The sequence below is a fragment of the Ctenopharyngodon idella genome, chromosome 15 (assembly GCF_019924925.1).
Source record: "Ctenopharyngodon idella isolate HZGC_01 chromosome 15, HZGC01, whole genome shotgun sequence".
NCBI lineage: Eukaryota > Metazoa > Chordata > Actinopteri > Cypriniformes > Xenocyprididae > Ctenopharyngodon > Ctenopharyngodon idella.
In genome coordinates, this window is record NC_067234.1 from 7,842,489 (window position 1) to 7,868,958 (window position 26,470).

At 37.4% G+C, this 26,470-nt stretch overlaps 1 protein-coding gene across 2 annotated transcripts in view; it reads left to right on the plus strand.

Moving 5' to 3' along the window:
* The window catches only part of pik3cb (phosphatidylinositol-4,5-bisphosphate 3-kinase, catalytic subunit beta), a 67,223-nt gene that overhangs the window by 11,650 nt on the left and 29,103 nt on the right, over positions 1-26,470 (plus strand). For both annotated transcript variants that reach the window (XM_051863953.1, XM_051863950.1), the window contains exons 2-4: positions 3,170-3,273; positions 22,619-22,802; positions 24,198-24,426. In XM_051863953.1, the coding sequence (XP_051719913.1) occupies positions 22,653-22,802; positions 24,198-24,426 (379 nt within the window). In that variant the 5' untranslated portion in view covers positions 3,170-3,273; positions 22,619-22,652. The remainder of the gene's footprint in view (positions 1-3,169; positions 3,274-22,618; positions 22,803-24,197; positions 24,427-26,470) is intronic.

Consider the following 26,470-nt stretch of genomic DNA (forward strand, 5'->3'; position numbering starts at 1 on the left):
ATATCATCAAAAAGTTGATTTATTTCACTAATTCCATTCAAAAAGTGAAACTTGTATATTATATTCATTCATTACACACAGACTGATATATTTCAAATGTTTATTTCTTTTAATTTTGATGATTATAACTGACAACTAAGGAAAATCCCAAATTCAGTATCTCAGAAAATTAGAATATTGTGAAAAGGTTCAATATTAAAGACACCTGGTGCCACACTCTAATCGGCTAATTAACTCAAAACACCTGCAAAGGCCTTTAAATGGTCTCTCAGTCTAGTTCTGTAGGCTACACAATCATGGGGAAGACTGCTGACTTGACAGTTGTCCAAAAGACGACCATTGACACCTTGCACAAGGAGGGCAAGACACAAAAGGTCATTGCAAAAGAGGCTGGCTGTTCACAGAGCTCTGTGTCCAAGCACATTAATAGAGAGGCGAAGGGAAGGAAAAGATGTGGTATAAAAAAGTGTACAAGCAATAGGGATAACCGCACCCTGGAGAGGATTGTGAAACAAAACCCATCCAAAAATGTGGGGGAGATTCACAAAGAGTGGACTGCAGCTGGAGTCAGTGCTTCAAGAACCACTACGCACAGACGTATGCAAGACATGGGTTTCAGCTGTCGCATTCCTTGTGTCAAGCCACTCTTGAACAACAGACAGCGTCAGAAGCGTCTCGCCTGGGCTAAAGACAAAAAGGACTGGACTGCTGCTGAGTGGTCCAAAGTTATGTTCTCTGATGAAAGTACATTTTGCATTTCCTTTGGAAATCAGGGTCCCAGAGTCTGGAGGAAGAGAGGAGAGGCACACAATCCACGTTGCTTGAGGTCCAGTGTAAAGTTTCCACAGTCAGTGATGGTTTGGGGTGGGATGTCATCTGCTGGTGTTGGTCCACTGTGTTTTCTGAGGTCCAAGGTCAACGCAGCCGTATACCAGGAAGTTATAGAGCACTTCATGCTTCCTGCTGCTGACCAACTTTATGGAGATGCAGATTTCATTTTCCAACAAGACTTGGCACCTGCACACAGTGCCATTGCTACCAGTACCTGGTTTAAGGACCATGGTATCCCTGTTCTTAATTGGCCAGCAAACTCGCCTGAACTTAACCCCATAGAAAATCTATGGGGTATTGTGAAGAGGAAGATGTGATATGCCAGACCCAACAATGCAGAAGAGCTGAAGGCCACTATCAGAGCAACCTGGGCTCTTATAACACCTGAGCAGTGCCACAGACTGATCAACTCCATGCCACGCCGCATTGCTGCAGTAATTCAGGCAAAAGGAGCCCCAACTAAGTATTGAGTGCTGTACATGCTCATACTTTTCATGTTCATACTTTTCAGTTGGCCAAGATTTCTAAAAATCCTTTCTTTGTATTGGTCTTAAGTAATATTCTAATTTTCTGAGATACTGAATTTGGGATTTTCCTTAGTTGTCAGTTATAATCATCAAAATTAAAAGAAATAAACATTTGAAATATATCAGTCTGTGTGTAATGAATGAATATAATATACAAGTTTCACTTTTTGAATGGAATTAGTGAAATAAATCAACTTTTTGATGATATTCTAATTATATGACCAGCACCTGTACACATAGCAAGTTTTTTTTTTTTTTTTTTTTTAAATAATTTTACAGAATAGAATAGTAAGTGTCAGTATTAATGGTCTTTAGCCATTTATTGATATTTACCCATGATTTCCTTTTCAATCATGTTCCAAATCCAATCAAATTTAGTAATTTAGTTTCCTGAAGTGTCTTTTTTTATTATTATTTTTTTTAACTTGTTCTTACCTGATTTTTTTTTTCATGGTTGACAAAAGTCTTGAGCAAAGCCTGTGTGTGTTTGTGTGTGTGTGTGTTAGAACTGTTGTGAGGAGGAGGATGTAGTTCTATGTGGAATGTGGATTCCTGACATTCCAGTGTGAGAGCGGGAGGTAGATCAGGGCAGATGAGGAAAAGAGGAATACCTCCGGGTTGGAGGGCTGTAAGGTCTGGACCTCTAACTGTGCCTCTCTCTGTTTGTTCTGTGATAAGGACACAGTGGCTGGTCTGTGTAATGCCTGTACAAATAGTTATGCTCTCCTAGGGCTGCACCATAATGGTTAAATTGATAATCACAATTATTTTGCTCGTCATGCCGTTCAAAAGTTTGGGATCAGTAAGATTTTTACTGTTTTTAAAAGAAGTCTCTTATGCTCACCAAGGCTGCATGTATTTGATTAAAAATACAAAAAAAGTTATATTTTGAAATATTACAATTTAAAATAACTGTTTTCTATTTGAATATATTTTATTCCTGTAATGCAAACCTGAATTTTCAGCATCATTACTCCAGTCTTTTGTGTCACATGATCCTTTCCGAAATCATTCTAATATGCTGATTTGCTGCTCAAGAAACATTTATCAATGTTGAAAATAGTTGTGTACACTTTTTTTTATTTTTTTTTATTTTTATTTTTTACAAGATTCTTTAATGAATAGAAAGTTCAAAAGAACCGCATTTATTTGAAATAGAAAGCTTTTGTAACATGATCTCTACTGTTCAAAAAGGGTCAGTAAGAATTTTTTCAAATAGGATTTTATTCAAATAAATTCATCTTTGGTGAGCATAAGAGACTTCTTTTAAAAAAAAAAAAAAATCTTACCAATCCCAAACTTTTGAACGGCAACGTATTGCTTTGTAATTTGCCTTCACATTAGATATTTTATGAGAAGCAATTCAGTTGCAAATGAGACAAACCACAGATTCAGATCTCTCCACAAATGCAAATTTGTACAGACAGCCCATAAAGAACAATACTCGTCATCTTTTTTGTTTTAGCTATTTTCATCTTTGAAATGGTTAAACACTGCAAATAGATGGTGGCTATGTAGTTTTCAACTGCTTTACATTATGAAAACTGGTAAAATCTCAAAAGCTAAAACGTGAAAAGGTTAAGTTCCTAATATTATTTCCAATAATTCCAAATTATGTTAATTTACTTTGCATTGTAGCACAGAGTTTGCACATTAATGCCATTAGGTTAGCTAGAATAACCAGAGGTGCTGCTGAAATATTAGCTCCATGAGTTGCTCTCAGCTGATATGGGGACACTCGGTGTCCTTCTGTTCTGACTCTCTTCATCTCACATATTCTCACCTGAATTTTTTCTGTGTCTCTCTATCAGATGCAGCATCCTCTTCATCCCATCATGGAGCCGGCTGAGAAATAAGAGACTGCACAGACAGGAGGAGAAGGCACTCTGACAGACCAGAGTACAAGGACTCCACTGTAAGTAGTTGCAGCAGGCAATCATAATATTCTTATTCAGGGAAAAAAAAAAAGCTAAATGTCTTTTTAAAACCTTAGAGGAAAGTATCAGCAATTCCTTGAATTGGGTGATTGGTGTTCCATTGCGATTTTTAAAAATAACTAAATGCACAAATTCCATGCCTTTTGGATAGCATATTAGAATCAAGAAACCTGAGTGTTCCCACAACTGCAAAGCCTCCTTCTCCAGTATCCTGGAAGAGGCCCAGAAAAGGCATCTGTGCCTGTAAAAAGAGTCCCATGGCTAGGACATCAAATGTCTGCAGAATCCAGGGGTTAATTTGTGCCGGAACAAGACAGATACAGATCCGGCACCTCAGATTCTGATCTGACACCTCATTTGGCACCTCATGTGGGGGATCCCCCATCTCATACACCACTGAAAGATATTTATGTACAGATACCTGTGTACATATGTTCAGGAAAATTATGTATAAATAATGATAATGTTGTTAATAACTTGCTATGTTAAATGTATAAAAACAATTAAGAAGTGCATAATGCAGCTGCAAAGTGATCCATGCCATGTTTTGGCGACAATTTATTGTATTTGACCGCTATTCACATTTCCAGCTAATCACAGACATATCCGATGAGCGCTTCAATACAATGGCCAATCAGAGGTGTTTATGAATCCGCTCAACAGTGCTCAAAGCATCACATTTTTAAAAATTCAGTACCAACTTGGTACCGAAGTCAGTACTTTTGACAACTCTACTGACAATCGACATTTTGGCTGCGTGAGATTCTCCAGCTTTGTTATTGAGCAACCGAAGCGCGAGCTGTTAAAGCTCCGCTCTCTTCTGGAAAGCGGGCCGGGAGCAGCAGCACATTTGCATTTATGGGACACACAAAAATAGCATGTTTTCACTCACAAATAGGGGCACATTTGACAAGCTATAATAAATGATCTGTGGGGTATTTTGAGTTGAAACTTCAGACACATTCTGGGGAGAACAGAGGATACTATGTTTGTACACATAAATCCATCTCTGCACTTTTGATCTTAAGAACGACAAACAATTTGCATTGCTCTACACTGCACAAAACTCCACATTTGAACAGTCTATAGCAAGTACATCCACTTTCGGAAGGCCAATTAAAGTACTGCTTTTACTTTCGTATAGAAACACAGCGTCTCTGCGTCATGGTAGCGACAACACTACTACGATAACTGAAGCCACGCCTTGTTTATTTGCACATGCATTTTAGCGGCATTATGCAAATATTTCCACCTTGTGACAGATCATTGAGGGAGAATTGGATCGAGATGTTTTAGCTAGGTCTGGATCTGCCTTCTCTTAGATAGAATAAATCTTTTTGTGGGAGACTTTGAGCTTTGTAACTTTGCAGATCTTATACATGCACAAACAGCTAAATAACACACTGAAGAAAAAGGAAAACATGAAAACACATCATATGACCCTTTTAAAATTATTATCATTATTATTATTATTATTATTATTATTATTATTGTTTGATTATTTACAGCAGTTCAAAGTTACAAACTGTTTTATATGTGTGGAATATGTTTCACTCCCTTTTAAACACTATAGTTAGTCTTACGTGTATGCTAGCATTTACATAGGATGTGGTATCTGGGTTTAATTTAAAGTTCAGGAAGAGAGCTGGTTAACCCTTCAGCTGAGAGCCGTTTACTGTGGGGATTGTGGTGTGTTTCAGCAAAAACCAACCTTTTAGTGCTTTATATTTTGTCCAGGCTTTTTGACTGTAGAACTAAAAAAAAAAAAGGGAAGTGTTGATTACTTTGTATAATATTGCATTGTACAAAAGGTCATGTATGCACAGCAAAATGAAGGTCCCAGTAATTGCAGGAACACTCACAACCAAATTGTATTAAAAAATGGGAAACTGGTTCATCAATGTTGAAATACTCTTTTTCTATCACATTTTTTTTTGTACTAATACATTTCTAACTAAGTTAGTAAGTTTTTTACAACTCTTTTGAAACGTGTTCGCACTGTGGAACTTTCAAAACCTTGGTTGTTTTAGTAGTAACCTACTAACGTGGCAACCAGCTAGACATCATATAGCAGCAGCTAACCAGAACAGCCTAATAACAGGCAAGAATACCCAATTAATTCCTAGCAACGACAGTTCCTAGTTAGCATCTAGTAACCAGAGCGAGGGGCCCAACAACCCCTAACAACTAACCAGAAAACCCTGGCAACAATTAGTAACAAATCAAAATATGCCAGCAATACCTACTTAAACAATACAAATTAAAACACCCTAGCAATATCTAGTAGAACAGCCTGGCATAGTAGACTGTAAACATTGAAACTTTAAGTTTTTAAAGGGGACCTATTATGCCCCTTTATACAAGATGTAATTTAAGTCCCAGGTGTCCCCAGAATGTGTCTGTGAATTTTCAGCTTGAAATACCTCACAGATCATTTAATATACTATGTTGTAAATGCCCATTTCTTCATGTGCCTTTAAATGCAAATGAGCTGCTGCTTCCCGCACCCTTTCCACAATCACAGCTCCTGCATGCATCAGACACTGTGCCAGATACTAACAAGACATCTGCTTGGTTTTAATTATCATCTTGCGATCATGCTCACGGACAGTGCAGTTCTTCTTCATCATAAAAGTTTATTATTTCCATACGTTTTAAAGCAATATCATTTTAAACTTCTAATTTATCGCTTTCTGAGTGCACACATCTGAAGCACATGCACAGAAAGCTGGCTTTCAGATGGTACGTCTCGTGAGTATTAAACTAACTTCTTTCACTTTTTTTTGGTTTTGCTTAAACTGCCAAATACACACAAGGTTATGTCAAAAACACACAAAGTTCACAAACACGGTCGGTTATGTCTGTAAACATAATCAGCAGGGACAGAAATCGCATGTGTATATTAGATCTGTGGCGCATTTCCTTCAAAATAAAATTAATCCACTGCGTCTTCAGCGGCTCAGATGTCGGGAGTGAATGAAGACCGTTATGTTCACTCTTACATCCAACAACAAAACATCTCAATTGCTTACCGGACATTTTTGTCACTACAGCTGCTTCAGCGTCCAGACAATGGCGGACAGTGTACAACTCACTCAGAGTGGAAACTATGCTAATACGGCAGAGTCCGTCAGCAGTCATGGCCGGGGCCTGAGCAAAGTGACATCACATTGTTCAGAAAATGAAAACGACTTGTTCTGTGAGACTATTGAGGTTTTATGGGGATTAAAAAAAGAGTGGGTGTATTTTTATCATTATAAGGGCTGAAACGATTAGTAGACATTATAGTAGACAGAGCAAAGAGGACACAGACAGTGTGCCGACAGATAAGACAGAGCAGGTTACTTTTGATATAAAACAAGGTTTCAGCTTTTAAATTCTGTCAGTTTTACTAAGGAATTCAAAAAATATATGTGGTTTTGGCGCTCTTTAATGTGCCGTGACAGAATGCTGTAACATCTCAGGTCAGGCGGCACGTGAACCTATTATCTCTTTCTCTTTTCTACTTTTACAGCACAAAATAAACATAAATGAATATCAAAAAGTATGTTGAAAGATACAGAACAACTTACTGAAATTAATCCATCTCTAATGTAATCACTTAATCAGAGTTTCAACCCCAGAAAGACATCAATAAAACAGCTTGCAAACAATGTCACAAAACGTTGCATTTACCTAAGGAAAGCCATTCAATGACTTCATAAATTCGATAGTTAGTTAAAAAAAGAACTTTAGAGAGGAACATTTTTCAAAAAAATATGCACTATTACATATTCATATTTTTACTCTTATTAAAAAGTTATTATTACAATTCCCAGACTTAATAAAAACACAGTGCCACATTGTAATAGTTGGACTTTTGATGACTTCTAAGAAAAGAAAACCTAAAGGAGATTGGTCTATTTAGTTGGCTCGAAATTCATTAAAAATACATTTTCAAAAGCTGAAGTGATTTCTTTGTTTTATTTATTAATTAAAATAGGTATAACTCAATATTTTAACTAATTGCAAAAGTGGAATAATGGATCAAAGCCTACTGATTAACCAGTGAAATAATCAACGGTTAGTCGATCAATCATCCCAATAATCATTAGATTAATCGATTATCAAAATTATCATTTGTTGCTGCCCTAATCATTACAGGGTGGTTGTGTACACACACTGCCGACACACATTTATGTTCAAGCACCATATAAAAGTGAATTTTGTATAATAGGTCACAAACTGTTTTTAACTTTCTGATTAGTCTTTTTCTTTATTTACTAGTTTTGTAATATATAGATGTTTATGTAGTTATGCTATATTGTAGGAAGCAATAGATTCAGTGATGACTGATGCCCCCTTGTCAAGTCCATGAATCTGATCTCCTTGACAATAGTTTGTGCATATACAGTATTTGTATGTATGTGTGTGTGTGTTTACATGTTAGTTTTGCTTGTGTTTTCGACATGTAATTAGAGTGATATGTCTCTGGTTGTTTGTTTGTTTTTTTCTGAATGATGGAGTGATAGTGGGAGGGATGTGTAGAACAGCAGAGATTTGGGCATAGAGAATACGGGGTGTTGTCAAAGTGGCTTTATTAATAGATCCTGTTTCGTAGAATCAGAGTGAAATTTTCATGTGGTTTTCCCGTTTGCCTATGAGAGTGCGAAAGAGAGCCTGTAATTTTTTTTTTAATTGTGAATGTGTGAACTCTGTTGAACCCACCACTGTGTGTGTGTGTGTGTGTGTGTGTGTGTGTGTGTGTGTGTGTGTGTGTGTGTAAAGTGGTGTAAAGAGTGTGTAAAGAGATCTTTTGTTCCTCTGTGGTAAAGAAAATAACGCAAGTGTATTCTCTTTCTCTCAAAGAAGCAATTCATTTTCACAACATGATAACATGGGAGGTTTTATATTGCCTTAGCGTCACACTGCATCTGAAATAGAGGAAGTGTCACTTAACTGATATTCTGTTTGATTTCCTACTCTTGACATGGTGAAATAACAGTCATTTACAACAGAAAAACTTGAGGTAAAGTTTTAGATGCATTGTGTTACTAATTCAGTAATGGCTTGTGGTGGTGTCTGAAAGCATGTGTTTTAAACTCACAGGAATATAATAATGGGTTCATGCACAGAGTGCTGTTTTTGTGAGATTTTTTCCCCCCTTTTACTAGTGGCCCAAGCACAAAATGGTGGTATTTGGTCATATTTTTATGTCCCCAGATTCCTTGGCTCATTCTCTCATGTTTTAAGCCTAAGCTTTTTTGTTGTTGGTGGTGGTGGTGGTTTTGTTGTTTTCCCAGCATATCAATATTTTTTAAGACACTTAAGTTTTCAGTCTGATATTTTAACCCACCAATATTACCCTACATTATTGTATCCGTGTTATTCATTTAGATGCTGCTCGCAGCTGCACTGAATTGATTTACTTGTGCATGAAAAGTACTAGTAATACTGATAAAAGGATGAGCAGTTTTAACTGGTTAATAAGCTTGTAAGTTTATCTTTAAATGATGAACTAAATGGATAAATGGACACTGATAATTGCTTGCAGCTATATTAATGGGTTTGTTTTTGTGCTGCTGTAAATAATTTTACATGGCTCTCTGGTTACTTGATGCTGATTGGTCTATTGCTGCATTCTGTGGTCAAATATTTTTTATATAATGACCGACACGGATAATAGACCATTGATTCAGGCAACTGGTTTTCTATAACTCTGCTAGTTTCATGTTTCTCATATCACTTTGTGCCCTCTTTCTTCTCACATAAAATAATTTCTCAAATCAATCGTTCATGATAATGACCAATATATCATTCTGTTTCTTCTGTATTCTCTTTCCTTATTTGCCTATTTTCACTTAAACACATCCAAATTCTGCAGATCCATGTGATGGATCATGTGCTGACCAGGCCTGTATTAAGAGCACATAGGGCCCTGGGGCTATTACAAACCCAAGGGCCCCTTCATAGTAGCCTATCTTGGTGCCACAAAGTTTCCTACCACAGAAATAATTAGTATTTAAAAGATCATACAGAGTATCTATGAAATTTAAAAATATTCCAGGCTACAACACTTTAAAAAGCATAAATGCATTAACACTAGATATGAGGTCAAAGCAAACAGGTTTCCAGAAACGGCAACAACTTTTGTGCATACAACTGCTTTAAGGAGTTTACTTTAAATAGTTAGTTCTAATTAATCAGTAGATGGTCTTCTTTCTGGTTGTAGAAGATGAGAATCATCAGGGCTCAAATTCAGCCCATGCATCCGACCCACACGTTCCCCCATGAATGTTTTGCTGGGGTAAATTGGAATTAATAAATTTATGGGGACCTATTATGCAAAATTCACCTTTTCATGGTGTTTAAACATAAATGTGTGTCGACAGTGTGTGTACACAACCACCCTATAATGATAAAAATCCACCCACTCCTTTTTTATTCCCCATAAAACCTCAAAAGTCTCACTGAACAAGCTGTTTTCATTTACTGAACAATGTGATGTCACATTGCTCAGGCCACGCCCACGACTGCTGACGGACTCTGTTGTATTAGCATAGTTTCTACCCTGAGTGAGTTGTACACTGTCGATGCAGGCAGGAGCTGTGATCATGGAAAGGGGGCGGGAAGCAGCAGCTCATTTGCATTTAAAGGCACATGCATTAAAACAGCATGTTTTTGCAAGCACTCAGAAATGGGTCTTTACAACATGGTATAATAAATGATCTGAGATGTATTTTAAGCTGAAACTTCACAGACACATTCTGGGGACACCTGGGACTTAAATTACATCTTGTATAAAGGGGCATAATAGGTTCCCTTTAATGAATAAATAAAGGACAGAAATAAATAATAGATTTGTTTATGTACTGCTGCAAATGTGCTCAACAATATTAATATGGCATTATATCGCAAGGCTCTTAATTATTGAATTAATATTTTGCAGTTAAAGTTATTAGAACTGAACATAAAAAAGCTTCATCCTGAAAAATTACCATAGTTCTTGCATAGAATCTAGATATAAACTAAGATCATGACACAGGCAAAAACCAAGCTCCTCATTACCATGGTTTTATTGATTATTTAATAATAACAATAATATTACTAATAATAAACTGATATTTGTAATGAAAAACAGCTTAAACACTATAAAACAGACTCTATAAAACCTTTTTTTTGCCCTTATATTACCCAATATTTAATGTAAGGCTAATAATAGTAACATTAACAATAAATACTATCAATAATACTAACAATAAATAATGTCATATTTCTGCAGCTTTAGTAACTGCATGGTAATTTTACAGTGGTATTGTATGTATTGAAAAGCTTGTAATTACCATTGTGTACAGTTTGCCTCGACACTTCAGTTTACATGGAGCTATTCGCTCTGGTTTCAGCTATAGGTTCACCACAGAGCCTTTAATGTTTGCATATGCTGCGCTTGTGTCGAATTCAAATGAGTCAAGCAACTTGTTATCGCTTCAATAGAGCGGCAAAAGCGTCACGTGAGTTTGTCAGCACTGTGCGGGAGACGGTCCAACTGCTCATGGTCTGTGACTGCTGGGTGCACACGTGGTTTAATCAGGTACCCGTTCCATCGCTTGGCTTTTGGTCTTTAGTTCATAATATGACCCATCTTGAATAATATATGGGGGCCTGGTGGGATTTTGGCGATTTGCCCAACAGGAAATGTTCAGGTGCTCCCGATGGCCAGTCAGTCTACTCCACACAGCCAGTCACAGGCCCCCTCCTTGCTTGGGCCCTGGGACTTCAGCCCCGCCTAGCTCTTTTGTTAATGCAGCCCTGGTGCTGACGTGCATTAATATAAAATAATAAAGAACACTTTGACATCACAATTTGTTGACCAGCTGATGCCATAACAGGAGTCAATAAATCAGTTTAGTGCTGAAAGAGAGAGAGAGCTCTAAATCCAATATCCTGCTGAGAACTTTTACAGCTTAATGACCCCCACCCCCCATCTCTGTCTTTCTCTTCCAGGCTTTCTCACGCTACTGTTTTTTTTTTCTTCCTCATTGTATCTGACAAATGATTGCAGCATTGTGTATTTGGTGCCTTCACCATTCTTCAGATTAACACAAAATTGGTACAGTGGCATTACATTAATTGATACAGTAGCCCAAAAAGTATCTGGATGCCAAAGTCAGGGGTCTAGTGGTCATTTCACAAGTGTGGGAGGCAGACTGTTCAGTATAAGACCAGAAAAACTCTTCTTAAGGGTTTGTTTCTCCAATTTGTAGAAAATTGTCATAGAAAAAAAACAGAGAAAAGAGGCTGGTCTCTTCCTTTTTGCCAAATAGGTAGAAAAACTTCAATACCCACTGGGCATGGCCACTCCCAGTCTGTTTCTATTGGATAAGCTTGACCAGAGAACTTGAGTAGGAAACACTTCTTAGCAAACTTTCGGAAATCAGTGAACTTACATTTTAAGTATAGCATTTCACATAGAGCACTTTTTTAGTTTTTAAATGATAAAACAATAGATGTACTATAAAAAAAAAAGTATCGTTTTTTTTTTTTTTTTTTTTTTTCATGTTGCTTTGATTCCCTAAAACCATAAGAAAGAAGAAAAAAAAACTTATAAAAATAGAAGTTACTGAAAATATTCATAAAACACTTTTTACCAAGTTCTTTTAATGACAAGACCACACTTCACATCTACAAATGTTGAATCCTCAAATAAACAAATCATGTGACATTTTTTTTTAGTAAAGAATTAAGGTTACAGGATCATGGGCTTTTCAATCCATCCAAATAAGATTAACCAGCGGAGCTGTGACCATAGTTACGGCATCACTATCCGGAAATCTCCTGGATTCAGTGTTGCCCTTGTCTCCTGTACAGGAATGTAGAGTCAGGGCTTTTTAAACGTGTTTGCTGCACATTTGGTCCCTCAGTCTTTTGTTTTATTTATGCTGTAGCTTTGATCTGCTTTATGTGCTCATTCATCAGTGTTTTGATAAATGTGTTTTGTGTGAAGGGTGGGTGTGAACTCAGTCACTTCGGCAGAATTTTTTTTTAGCATTTGCGTGTGGCTGGGTCATAAGGTCTTCCATTAGTCATGGTACTTTTGAGAGAGAGACAGTGGTGTGTGTGTGTGTGTGTGTGTGTGTGTGTGTGTGTGTGTGTGTGTGTGTGTGTGTGTGTGAGCAAGTATATAGGGAGAGAGAACTTCCTTTTTTTGTGTGTGTGTTAAAAGATTAATCTACACTCCCTTTGTTTAATGTCCTTCATGTCTATCAGAAACAGATTAATAGAATTAAAAGAATTCACAACATTCTATTACAATAGTGCCCCTGTGAGATATATACTGTATATATTTGTAGAATATTTATAGAAATATTTTGGATGCACTTTCTCATTGACCAAAATGTTATTTTATATTGACTAAATTTATACCATTTTAGTCAGAGTAAAACTGACTTAAATTACTGAACAGCACATTATTGATGGATGATGAATGAACATTAATGATATTTAAAGGGGATTTTCCTTTCAGGTAAGGAAAAAAGATAAAATGACAAAGTTTAATTTTCTTTCCAAATATATCTGAAATCCAAAGCTTTAATTCTGTGTACAATTTAATTCTGAAGTAAAATTAGAGACGATGCATTTTATATATATAAAATGTGTGTGTATATATATATATAATATATATAATATGTATGTATGTATGTATGTATGTGCGTGTGTGTGTCTGTGTATGTGTGTTATTTCATGTCTCTTCTGCTTTGATTATAAAATGTTATTTAAAAAACAATGAAACACACAGTATACTCTGCTTTTCGGCTACTTTACTCAACTGTAATTTTGAACTAAACATTGTCTTCAATATTTAGCTGTATGAATTTGTTTTTAGCGGTGCATTTGAAACGTCAACAACAAAACAAACAGCCAAGTCTTTTTTCATAAAGGTTCTAAAGGTTCAACCAAACCACAGCTAAAGGTAAACTAAAAGGTAAACTAAAAGGCTAAAAGTAAACTTAAACATAGCCTGAATATTTTATTTAAAAAGATGGATGAGTCAGTCTATGTGGGAGGTGAGAGCCGAGTGCGGAGTCTATTCTAGAGAATACAGTTAAAGGGATAGTTCACCCAAAAATGAAAAATTCTGTCGTCATTTCTGTCACCCTCAAGTAGTTCCAAATCTGTATGAATTTCTTTGTTCTGCTGAACACAAATGAAGATATTTGGAAGAATGTTAGTAACCAAACAGATCTTGCCCCCCATTGACTAACACAGTATTTATTTTTCCTACTATGGTAGTAAATGGGGGACGAGATCTGTTGTGTGTACTAGCATTTCTGCAGTAGCGGTAGTACAGAGTATTTGCTGAAAAATGCTTTTGTTTGTGTTTGTTTGAGCACTCTCTGAGTATCAAATGTTTCTATTTACAGCCTGTTTTTTTATAAGCGTTAAGCGCTGTAGCCAATCACAATCATATCCGTTGAGGGCTTGAACGCACTGGCCAATCAGAGGTGCTAGTCAGTAAGTTAGTCAGAATCCGCTGAAAACGCACATTTTGTTCAACGCTTCGTGTGCTTGTGAATCCTTTCATTATAACCAACAAAGCATAAACATTATGTAAATAAAGATTCATTGTACAATTAAGACCGCTTTTTTATTATAACGGGGGTTTTCACAAGAGTGCAGAATTCAGCTTTAGAGATTGACACCCTTAGTGATTATAAAGGGAGGCTCTTCTCTTGCTTTCTGTTTATTACCCATTCACAATGTGAAGACAAGATTAGTTTTTTGTGCTGCTCAGTACACTGCAAAGTTTCTGGATTGACAAATGTTTTTAAATGCACAATTGATTCAGAAACTGCGATGATTGACAGTGATAACCAACAGACGCGACAAATTGGGATATACTTAATTCAACAGTTTTTGCTCTGATACCGAAATTGGTACCGAAAACTTTTACTAGTGTTGGTACCGAATACTGAAATGTTGGTACAGACCGTGATAAATCTACTCTGTTTTCTGCCTCTGACAGAGAAGAGATATTTTGCTGCCCATTACTCATTGTTTAAATCCAGATATTATTTCATTCGGCTTTATTTTTTTGTTTGTTCTCTCCTGTGATCTATGTACAGTAAATATCTCTTTGTAGATTCATAATTTCCTTTTAATCTAATAGATTGTTGTGGTGATTTGATATTGGGAGTGTTGTTTGTGAGCTGTAATACTAGCGGGCAGAGATGATGTTTCTGTGGATTCAGTTCTACTGAAACTACTGTAATTTAAGTGCATCCAGAATTTGAATGCTCTTTTTTTAATGTTTAATTTTAAATTTAGCGTTAGACAGTGTAGTTGTCATGCCACATGCATTATTGGGATTTTTTCTGTTGACATGAAGAAAACTTTTGCAGAACTCCTTGACCTTGTTAATGTTTGTCCCAACAATTATGGCTGCAATTACTAGGGGGAGCCCACACCTCATGTGGGGAGTATCACACTATCAAATATTTTTGTCCAAATTCTGATTGGAATATTTATTTTGAATAATTTCATTTAAATTGCATACTGTGAGCTTCCACAAATAGTCTCTTTATTGCCGAATTAAAGTTTCCAGAGGTGGATATAACCAAAAACCAGTCCAAATAAGTGTAAGGTGTGTTGAAGTGTAAAAGGTGGTGTAATCGGGGGTTCCCAAACTTTCATTACAGAACCCTCCTAGACAGGTATAGTCTAGTCTCATCCTCACGTCACGCCCATGGACCATTGGCTGAACGTCTGATGCATATAGCACACTTATCTGAAAACACTTCAGGAGTTTTGAAGGCGTCATCTGGTTGGTTGAATTCTACAGGATGTTCGGGAGATGTGTGTGTCGCGTTCTTTAACGGTCCACCTGGGAACAAATGCTGTGACGCATGCATGTGGAAGAAAGCCGTCGTGTTTACAACTGTGACGTACTAGCGCTTACCAGGATCAACTTGAACGCTGGATTTTCAAAAATATGTAAGGTTCGCGGCTCCATTGTTGCAGTAAACTTGCACAACGCTCTCTAGTGAATAATTTATAAGATGCTGGTCTGTTATTGTAGGGACATCGACTTTACATTTTCATGCCCCTAAACATGACGTGGAACAAAACGAACTGTGATTGGTTGCATTTAGGGCTGAACCAGAATATTCGAATATTCGTTTGGTAGGTTGGTATTCGATTTTCAATTTTGGGATTCGAATATTCGTGTTTTTTTTTTTTGTTTTTTGTTTTTTGCACGTCTGGCATACCCCTCGCGAAACGGTTCTCATTCGCGCTTGAATGTTTACAACACTACAAAATATGGCGAAATACAATACTCTTTTTTACAATTATCTTATATAGCCTAGCCGAATTAATATGATGGACAGTTTAAGGAACCCAACCTCGTTATACTTAATAAATATAAATTGTTTTCTTAGCCCTCTAATGTGTTCCCTGCAACTGGAGTATTCTGTCTGAAGCGCACAACCGAAGAGCTCGTATTTTAGGTTAAGCTGCGCTGCTTTGACATTGTGGAAAATAGAATAGAAACAAAATGTAATAGCCTTTTTACCCGTTATTATCAGTCTAAATGAATCTACTGCGAAGTATGGGAGCTTGTTAAAACTCAATTTTACTGGGACGGCGTGTTCTTTATTTATTACCGTTCGTTCATTTATTTATTACCGTTCGTTCATTTATTTTTCGTTCGTCTTTTATTTAAGCCTATCCTTTACTCTGTCAGTACTGTGCTGCTAATTTCTGATTTGGGAGCGATTTGTTTGTCAGAAAGATGTTAGCATACCTATTTAAAAGTATTGCTCTTAACAGACCTGTGTTTTATCACTAGTGCAGTGTCCGTTCTCGTAGCATTTAAGCCCTGCCCGCGTACGGCGCACCGCTTCCGGCTCGCGCTGTTCTGTAGTTTATTAAAAGTTTATTAATTCTGAACGTGTTCTCGACATAATCAAAATGCAAACAGGCAGACAGACACAAATATTTCTGCTGTTACGCGTTGTATACGAAGCAAATGGGGATAACGTTAGCTCACTTAGCTTGAGTTATTGATACCACACAGACTTGACAGAGGCAATTGACATTTCACAACTGGCGCTTTATTCCCTATGAAACACGTGTAAGTTGACTGTCCGTCGCAAATATTATGCCGTCTACAGCGTTACTTAATAAAGAAAATAACTTTAAATGAGCAACAGAAAAACAGAAATAACCCGCATACATGCGGTGCTCGAGTCGTTCGACACAGTTCAACCGGGAGCGCGCAGCTCTTAAAGGGGCCACACCATATTTCTACTCGTTACACATGCCTTTATTAGAGAGAAGAATATCTTCAGCCTCCTCCCGCCGAAGCTTCAAATATTCGGTGCTGATTACTACCGAGCTTCAAAGCTCAAAAAATGGTATTCGGATCAGCCCTAGTTGCATTACATGTCAGTCAAATGGCCTCTGGGCGGTCCTTGGCCAATGAAAGCTGCGTCCAGACCTTCTGCCGTCAGTCGAAGGTCTGGCTACACGAGACTAGGTATAATCTACCTCATGATCCACCAAAATATGGGAAGTATGGAGAGAGGGGGAAAAAAAACACACACATTTGTTATCTTTTTAGTAGAAAGCAGTTTTTATTTTCCTTGTCATATTATGAATGAAATATATAATAAATAATATATATAATAAATTTAATTGCAATACCAAAAGATAGTTTGAAATCTGTTAGAATTCTTTATTTTTCTGTTGACTTTTATGAAAAGATTTTTGAAGAAGTAAGGCCAGATTTAGTTTCAGAATTTTTACCTAAGATCAAATTTAAAAAAGTAATTTAATTTTTTTCCTTTTTAAAAAAACAAAATCTTGTTCTCGCCATGAATATAGCCGAGGTAGCTTGCATGATGTTAAATCATAAACAAACAATACCAAAAGATGTATGGCACACAGCTCACAAACAATAAGATATATAAAAAATATTATAAGCATTAAATGTCAAAACGGCAGCCTAATAGCTATGTTGAAATATTAATGATTTACTGAGACGCGCAGATTTGTTGAATCAAACTGGTTGATTCAAGGTCTGGTAACTTCTGATTCATAAGTGTTTTTTAAAACAACACATTGATACTAAATGCAACCCAGAATGGGACAGTCTTATGTATTTATTCATTATTTCAATTATTATTTTTCATTGCCATTATTTCATTTATATTTTATCATATTGTTTATATAATATTATTACAAAAAATCTGTTGCGAATATATTCATAAGACCAACCAGTCATTGATACTGACTAGTACGGTGAGCGCAGTACGCTGATTCCTGCTGTATTCAAGCATTTTCACAGAAGGCTGATGCTACAAAACACAAATGTTTAGTCCTTCTGTAGTTGAAATTCTTCTGCTTGATCACTGGCTCTTTAAGAGTGGTGGAAAGCTTTATGATAACTTGATCACATTCTACCAGAGCTCTAGTACATAAAGTGCTCTCTTAAAGGAAGAACTAACATGAAGTGATAAAAAAAACCCCTCAGAGCACAGTAGCTCTTAACAAACAGTGCCGTCAGCAGGGAGACGTCAGAGGTCTGACAACGTCAGTGATATTGAGCCGCGGTGGACGTGGAGGTTGGGCTTCCTGAAGCACTTCACGGCATAGAGTTATTGGAACCTCTTGATATGAGCTGTAATGGATGTGGTGCACTGTGGCCCCTCTAAAAGCAGACAAAGTGCACTTACAGCTGCATTGACACAGCAATTAACTCTTGTTGGTTTGGGTTTGTGTATATATAAATAAACAATAGTGTGCTTGTACAGTATGTGAAAATCTGTGTTCACAGATTGAAAAGCCACATCCTCTGTCCCCTAATGTGGGTATGTCTTTGTGTAACTTGCCATTTCTCACCAGCTTGTGTGGAAGTGAGCCGTGAACCACATCCCCCTCCTCCGACCCTGTGTCTCATCGATTGACATTGTGTGACTGAGTCTCCGCACCTGTCTGCTGGTCTGTGTGAGATGATGTAACGACTGAGACAAATCAGACACAATTATTTGTTATAGGTAACCAATAATTGTTTAAAGCACTCTGGGGCCTGTCCCCCATCCCCCGAGAAGTTCTCAGTTACAAGTTTTATTGCGCTAAAGAATGTGGTTGCCACATGAAAGAGCAGAGAAGAGACACAGAAACGTGCATCTTTCCTGCATTTTCCCCACAGAACACAGACTTTCCTGCATTAATTTATAGACAGACCGTTCTATAAATGAACATCCCTAGGAAATGGTATCCATTATTGCTGTTGTTGTATTGCACTCATTGTATTCGCATGTTTTATGATACATTTAAGGTAACTTCAATTATGCCATGTTTAGTGTCTATGGGTTCGTATCGAGAAGATTTAAATGCTTGTGTATGCGGTATGTCCATACCTGTGCAACACATCAGTATTACAAGAATCTTTAATAGTTCTTCTTCAAAACTCAGCCAGTAAATCTTGCTCGATCATAAAAGCCCTGACATGAGGCATGTTATCGCCCGGAAATACAACATCTTCATTGGTCCGGTCAACAACTAAGAGGTGTGACTTTGACCAGAGGTTAAAAGCCAGTGAACAATGCCACTCCCTCTCTTTCCTTGCTTCTTGGACGACTGAAGAGACCCCCTTCTTGCTGCAGGCCTGTAGGCCTAGGCCTGCAGGCCTCGGCCTACAACCCAGCCATGTGCTCATCTATAAGTTTTCATAGTACTTCATCTAACGCAGAAGATACTGGCAACAACTTCGGACCAAACCATCAAGATTACAACCCAGCCGGCAGATCCGATGCTCCTCAGCCTAAAGGCATCTTGCAAGTATCGTACATTTGAACACTAAACAGTGATTTTAGTATTGATTTGTAAAACTTACCTTTGTCAGCAAAGGTGTTTTATTACTGAGGAAACTGATGATTCTTTTCCAGATTGTCTATGACTTTTTCCTATAGCTCTATCAACAGTTCCACTTCCGGTTCAACTCTCATTATCATATCATTGCTCATTCTTACCAATGTATGTGTGTGACCTTCGTGTAATGTTATGTGTCTGTTAGTTTAGTTATGTGTTTGTGAGTTAGTTAATAAAGATTGTGCACAATACATGTTTGGTTCTGACTCCGTCTGCTAATAAATTGCCTCTTAAGTGATTTAGATCCTGACAACATGCTCTGAGTAGTACTGTACAATACGAATGTTGTTTTTCCATAACCTGGAAATGAACATTTCTTAGAATTAATAAACAATCAACACTGAGTGTTCACTGGACAAACAGGTTAATTGATTGTAATATTAATGTAGCTACATCCAGTTAATCTGATTAACTGATTTACATATTAATAATTAATCATAATTAATAATCATAATGAGTTATGAATAATTATTAATATTTCCCCCTTTGAGTTAATTCGCTACAATGATGTCCTGCTTATGAGGTTTTGAGTTCATTTGTAAGGTGAGAACAGAGATAAGCAGCATCATGTGGTTCAATGACTCATTGTTGTGCTCTTCAAGGAAAACACTGGCTGAAAATAGCAAGTGTTTGTTGTTGGACACACAAAGGGGATATTTTTTAATTGAGGCTATAGCACAGTGTAGTTTAGATATTGTTCACCCAAAAATTCTGTCATCATTTACTTACCCTTATGTCATTCTAAACCCATAAGACTTACATTCATCTTCAAACACAAATTAATTTATATCTAATATTCTCTCTAATATCTAATATATTTTTATAAGTCCATGCGAGCACAAATTTATTAAAGTTATATTAAAAAATATTCTGTCTCTTCCAAGCTTTATACTGGGAGTGAATAGTAATCAAGATTTTGAAGTCCAAAAAAGCACATCCATCCATCATAAAAGTAATCCATACGGCTGGATTTTTTAAAGAAAAATATCCATATTTATAACTTTATAGACTATAATCACTGGCATCCATACGCAAGTTGATTCTGGCGGATGAGTGAACTTTGACTTGACCTGACGCATGATGTATTGACAAACACGGAAACGCAGAGGAGAGAGTGAAACAAAACACTGGTCACGAATTAGAAGTCTAAAACGAGAATTTTTAAAGAGAAATGTCGGAGGAGCTTGAGTTTGTTTCCTAGCCCTATTTGTTTGAACCGCAAGAGGCATCTACTCTCACCTAAGCTTACACTACTCCTACGTCATACGCTGTAACTCGGGTCTCTAGAAACCTAGAGAGTTATAAATATGGATATTTTTCTTACAAAAACGCATCGCTTTGCTATGGATTACTTTTATGATGGATGTGCTTTTTATGGTCTTTAATATTGCAGTTACTATTCACTCCCATTATAAAGCTTGGAAGAGCCAGAATATTTTTTAATCTAACTCTGATTGTATTTGACTGAAAGATGAATATCGTACACTTGGCTTGAGGGGGAGTAAATTATAGGATAATTTTAATTTTTGGGTGAACTAACCATTTAAAGTGCTTTAATGTACTAAAACAGTGAAATTGAAAGATCAAATTCAGTATACACCTTATTGATGATGTATACTATATACAGGCGAGCAGATGAACCCAGAATATAAGCGCAACATGCTAAATGGTTGAAAATTAAATAATTTTAATTTACATTATATTACATTACATTCTATATTCTTGGTCCATCTGCTTGCCTGTACATTGTATGCATCATCAGTAAAGTTTACATTGAATTCAGTCTTTTAATGTCACTGTCTTTCTACATTAGTACTTAGTAGAAACCTGTTAAAAATGACTGGTGGGCAATGGAGGAAAGCCTTGTTTGGCCCTCCAGATTGGCATTCCTATAAGTCTGTGACGTCACATGAAACTATGATTAGCTCATATTTGAGCAAATCCCTCAAAATGACACCACAAATTGCTGAGGAGAAATGTGGCAGTCTGACAGGCGAGACCTGAGCCATTTCTGTCAACCGGAAATATCATACAGAATCCATTCAGCACACCTTTGCAACTGCTTAGTAATGCTTTTGCCATCTCTCAAGCTCAGCAGTGTTCAATTCTGCTCCAGGAAGGGCCAAGTTTTGCTCCAGCCTGCTACGACACACTTGCCTAGAAGTTTGTAGTGTTGTGGCTGAAATCGCTCCTATACCCTTAACCCTTATATGGTGCACTATTTGAGGGGACAGTTATTTGTAGTGGTGTGCGAAATGATAAATGATTATCGAGTGCACTCATTCGATTGTTCCACTGAGCTTGTCTAGGATTATTTGGAGTGCTTAAATAACGAGCCAGTGCGGTGGCAAAATCTGACTCCTCGCCAGATTATGACTCCCCTGCTTCTCCCTACCACACAGCAAAATGAGACATGACAGTGCACATTTGATGGAATTTTTATTAGGCAATTTAATTTCCCTTATGTCAGGTCAAGTCACCTTTATTTATATAGTGCTTTATACAATACAATAGGAAAATGATTAAGGGCCCACTGAAGTGCCTTGAAATGTGGAGCATTATTCAGTGTGTTGACGTAATTTCCACTGAAACAGGAAGACAGGGCATGATATATCAAATAGCTCCTCCCCTTTTTTTTAAAATAGCCAGTAGTGTTTTGTTTATATCACAGCTCAGCCAGAGCTGTTAAGCTTGGTAAAGTCGCAGTTTCCTCCTAATCTCTAACCTTTTCTCTTCCTAATTTCCTCCATCACTTTAAAATATGGCATTCTGTGCAGAATTTAAATGGGTCCGATACATTATGTGGTCTGTGCTATTGTGTTTCTGGAACGGAGCAGACTGTGTCAGTTTGCTTGACACTAACGTGAAACCAGACTTCATTCCCCTCAATGGAAAGCATATTTACACTCTCCGAATTGTTCCCTACCCCCTATATAGTGCACTATGTGCCATTCACCATATAGAAAAATAGTAAATGTGTGAACATGTTACCGATTTCAGCCACAGCTTCAGTCTCTATTTATAATGTAGGGGGCAGGATGCTTTAGATTCTAGAGAGCATTTGATTGGACAGAAAATCTGAAGCTGTAGTGCAAAGTGATGTCATCAAAATCATTGATCCATATTGGAGGAAGTGAGAGACTATAAGTTTTGAATGCTTATCTTCTAAACGCAAATTTTGTCGTTGTTTTGGAGCACACTAGCTTATAGATAACAGAAAGGCTAACATATTCATACTAAGTCAAAAAACTTCAATTTTGATTTCATGGGGACTTTAAATGATGCAGTTGATTTCAGCTGCAGCTCTAAAAGAAAATAGGGTCATTGTTCAGCTGAAGCCTTTTTCTTCATCTTTTTACTTTACCTTTTTGTTTTATTTAGTGGCTAATCTTTGTTTTGATGTGTTTTGAGGTTCCCATGGTTTGGCTCCAGCGTGCTCTCTGCCATGCCTCCCGCCAAGACAGATCAGCTGGACTTGTGGGCGGAGTCAGGGATGGATGGAGACGACCAGGTGATGGTGGACTTCCTGTTGCCCACTGGAATCTATATCCAGATGGAGGTTCCTCGCGAGAGCACCATCCAACACATCAAACTGGTGCGTATGTTTGTTTACAAGCAGATTCTCTCTTTCAGAGTAAGGAGTAACACTTCAGGTGTGAAAACTGGGCTTCAAATAACTATTAACAAAGATATTTTAGCAAACACAACGCATGCCCTGGGTTAACCACCAAAAACAAGCATTCTGGTGGAGTTTTCTATGTGTGAGCACCACACATTTTCTTCTGAAATTGTCATTCTTACCTTTAGATTTTAGTTTAACCATTACCAAGAAAGAATTCAAGGCACTTTAGATCTAAATATAGGGCCTGTCCAAATACTCAAACTTGCGGTCTTGGCCACTTGAAGTAAGACTGTCCCATGTCTTAAAAATGCCAAAGTGCAGTGGCCTTAACGCACACTAAACCCACACTATCTCAAATACTGCAATAAAGCTCTGTAAACACTTGCATTTTTGCAACACTATAAGTGTGTCCCATCGGTTAATCAAAAGTTCTACACACCACTTGTGATCTTCACACCCACTTGAACACTTGAGCCAACTACAGGAAATACGTCATGTAAGTAGACAAGTGGTCAAGTGCAAAGACCGCAAGTGTGGTATTTGGACAGGCCCATAGACTTTAGTCTATAGCAGAGCACTCAGCTTCAGTCCTGGAGGGACAGTGTCCTGCTTAGTTCAGCACAAAGTCCCTCTAAGATGAGTAATTCTCAGTGGCCATCTTTGAAGCACCTCTCGGTGCAGCCTTTTCAGCCATGCAAGTACAGCTCCTATCTCTTTGAATGGGGAAACATCAAATTCTCCCAAGCTGTTCACCAAGCTTACGATTAAGTTTCATATTTGAAATCACCAATGAAATCTGACAACAACTGTCTCATAAATTTTGTTTCTAAATGCTCATATCCATATCTTGACCCAAAAAAAAAAAAAAATTCAGGCTGGACCAGCCGATTGGCTCTTTTATTTAGAAGGCGTGACGTATTCCGCCCAACTGCACTTTGCACTTTCTCCCATTCATAGTAATATGATTGCACCGTCATGGGAGAGGATTTGTGAATGACAGTGAAGCGACGCAACTGATGCCGCAGGTCACGTTACAGTAACAACATGGAGGATGTAGTACGTCCGAATTTCATTCATACTATATCGAATGTACCTTTTAACGGCCGCAAAGTAAATTCAAATTCAAATATAGTACCTACTCAGACAGTATGTGATTAAAGACGCAGTGATGGTGTTCAGAATTACTTGCTAATCAGAGACAGGTGTGTTTAATTAGGGTTAGAATGGAAGTCTGCAAGACACCAGCCCTCCAGCACTGGAGCTGGAGAGCCCTGGTGTATAGTATAGATAGTATTGAGTATTGATATTTAACATGCAGTTTCGATTTATATTATTCACTCTCGACATCTTGTTTTTGTGTTGATGTAGCTGTTATGGAAGGAGGCGCAGACATACCCTCTCTTCTCATTGCTGGGGGAGATGGAGGGTCACATGTTCGAGTGTGTGAACCAGGCAGCAGTGCACGAGGAGCTGGAGGATGAGACCAGGCGTCTATGCGATGTGCGACCATTCCTGCCTGTCCTCAAACTGATCACACGCAACTGTGGACGTGCAGAGCGCCTACTAGACTCTAAGATCGGAGTCCTCATTGGGAAAGGTGACACATATGCATATAATCACATGCATAATGAGAGTTATACGTTTAGCTCATTATATCCATTAGTTAGGATGTGACCATCTGGGATTTTTCAGTGACACTTTCTGCAGGTTACATTTGATACCCCAGTGGGTGACGACAAGCAATGTATTTTTTGTATTATGAGAAGATCATTGAATCATTCAACTCAACCAATTTGTTCAAAAACTGTGATTAATTCAGGAATGAACTATCACTAAATCTTGCTCAGAGGCATGCAACAGTTGATTTCGCTTTGAGGTTTTGTAGGAATATTTTTTGTTTGCAGAGCAAAAATAGACCAAGCAACTAGCAATATTGTCTTAAACTCCATGTGCACATTACTCCATATTAACTTGTTTATTGAACTGATATTTAAAACAATATCACACTCACAATTGAGTTAAAGGATTAGTTCACTTTGAAATGAAAATTAGCCCAACCTTTACTCACCCTTAAGCCATCCTAGGTGTATATGACTTTCTTGTTTCTGACGAAGAAAATCTGAGAAATATTAATAAATATCCTGACGCAGCCGAGCTTTATAATGGCAGTGATAGGGTTCAGTGAGCATGAGCTGAACAAAGTGCTTCCATCCACATCCATCCATCATAAACGTGTACTCCACACAGCTCTGGAGTGTTAACAAAGGCCTTCTGAAGTGAAGCGATGCGTTTGTGTAAAAAAAATATCCATACTTAAACAAGTTATGAAGTCGAATATCGAGCTTCCGCCAGACCACCTTCCGTATTCAACGTACGCAGAAAGTGTAAACCTCTTGCAGTTCACAAAGCTTACGGTACATCATGTGCCTTCCCTATTAAACTTACGGAAAAAGTGTAATTGACGCGACGCCAGTTTACACTTTCTTCGCAACTTGTATACGGAAGGCGGTCTGGTGGAATCTCCATATTTGACTTCATAACTTGTTAAATATGGATATTTATTTTACACAAACACATCGTTTCGCTTCAGAAGGCCTTTATTAACACTCTGGAGCCGTGTGGAGCACACATTTATGATGGATGGATGTGGATGGAAGCACTTTGTTCAGCTCATACTCATTGAACCCTATCACTGCCATTATAAAGCTCAGATGCGTCAGGATGTTTATTAATATTTCTGCAATTATGTTCATCAGAAAGAAGAAAGTCATATACACCTAGGATGGCTTGAGGGTGAGGAAAGGTTGGGCTAATTTTCATTTCAAAGTGAACTAATCCTTTACGGACTGTGTGATGACCTATGGCAAAATCACAGCTGTGCTGATACTAGGAAAAACAACACTTTTGCTTTTGTCTTACAGCTTTTTAAAAATGTGGTAATACCTGAAAATTTTATTTTATATTTAGTGTTTTTAATGTACAATATATAATATATATTTATATCACTGTGCTTTGTTTTGAAAATATTGGCATTAAAAATTAAAACACTTGAGTTGGGCGATTTTTTTTGGAATTGCACTAGTATATAATTAGTTTTTTAAGAGAGAAATCAAATATATATCATATAAGAGCTCTTTGTACCGTTAAAACATCCTGAAAGTTTCATAGCTTAAAACGTCCTTCTCATTATAAAAAAAAAAAAAAACATTTATTTAATCAAGCTCCAAAAATTTCTCATTCTGATATTGAAATCTGTGATGTCACATGGGCAAATTCATTTGCATATGCCTGCCTCCAGAGCAAGTCATCAACGAATAGTTCTACCACAGGCCCCGCCCACTGGCTTTCAGTTGCTTAACGGCTGACACTTGCCTACACTGGATTTCAGTGTTGCGTCACATCAAAAGCAAATAGAACCCATTATAATCACAGACATTGTCTACACTGGATACAGTAAACAGGTGTGCGTTCAGTTTCTGACATACTCCACGCGCTCTATCGACAACAGGACAGATGGAAGAGTGAAAGAACATTCACTTCGATGCCAGTTTAAACAGGTAGTTTGCATCTCTGTACAGACTTCAGAAGAATCCCAGCATCAGAAACAAGTGGATGGTTTAGTCCTGGATCACGTCGTGCAG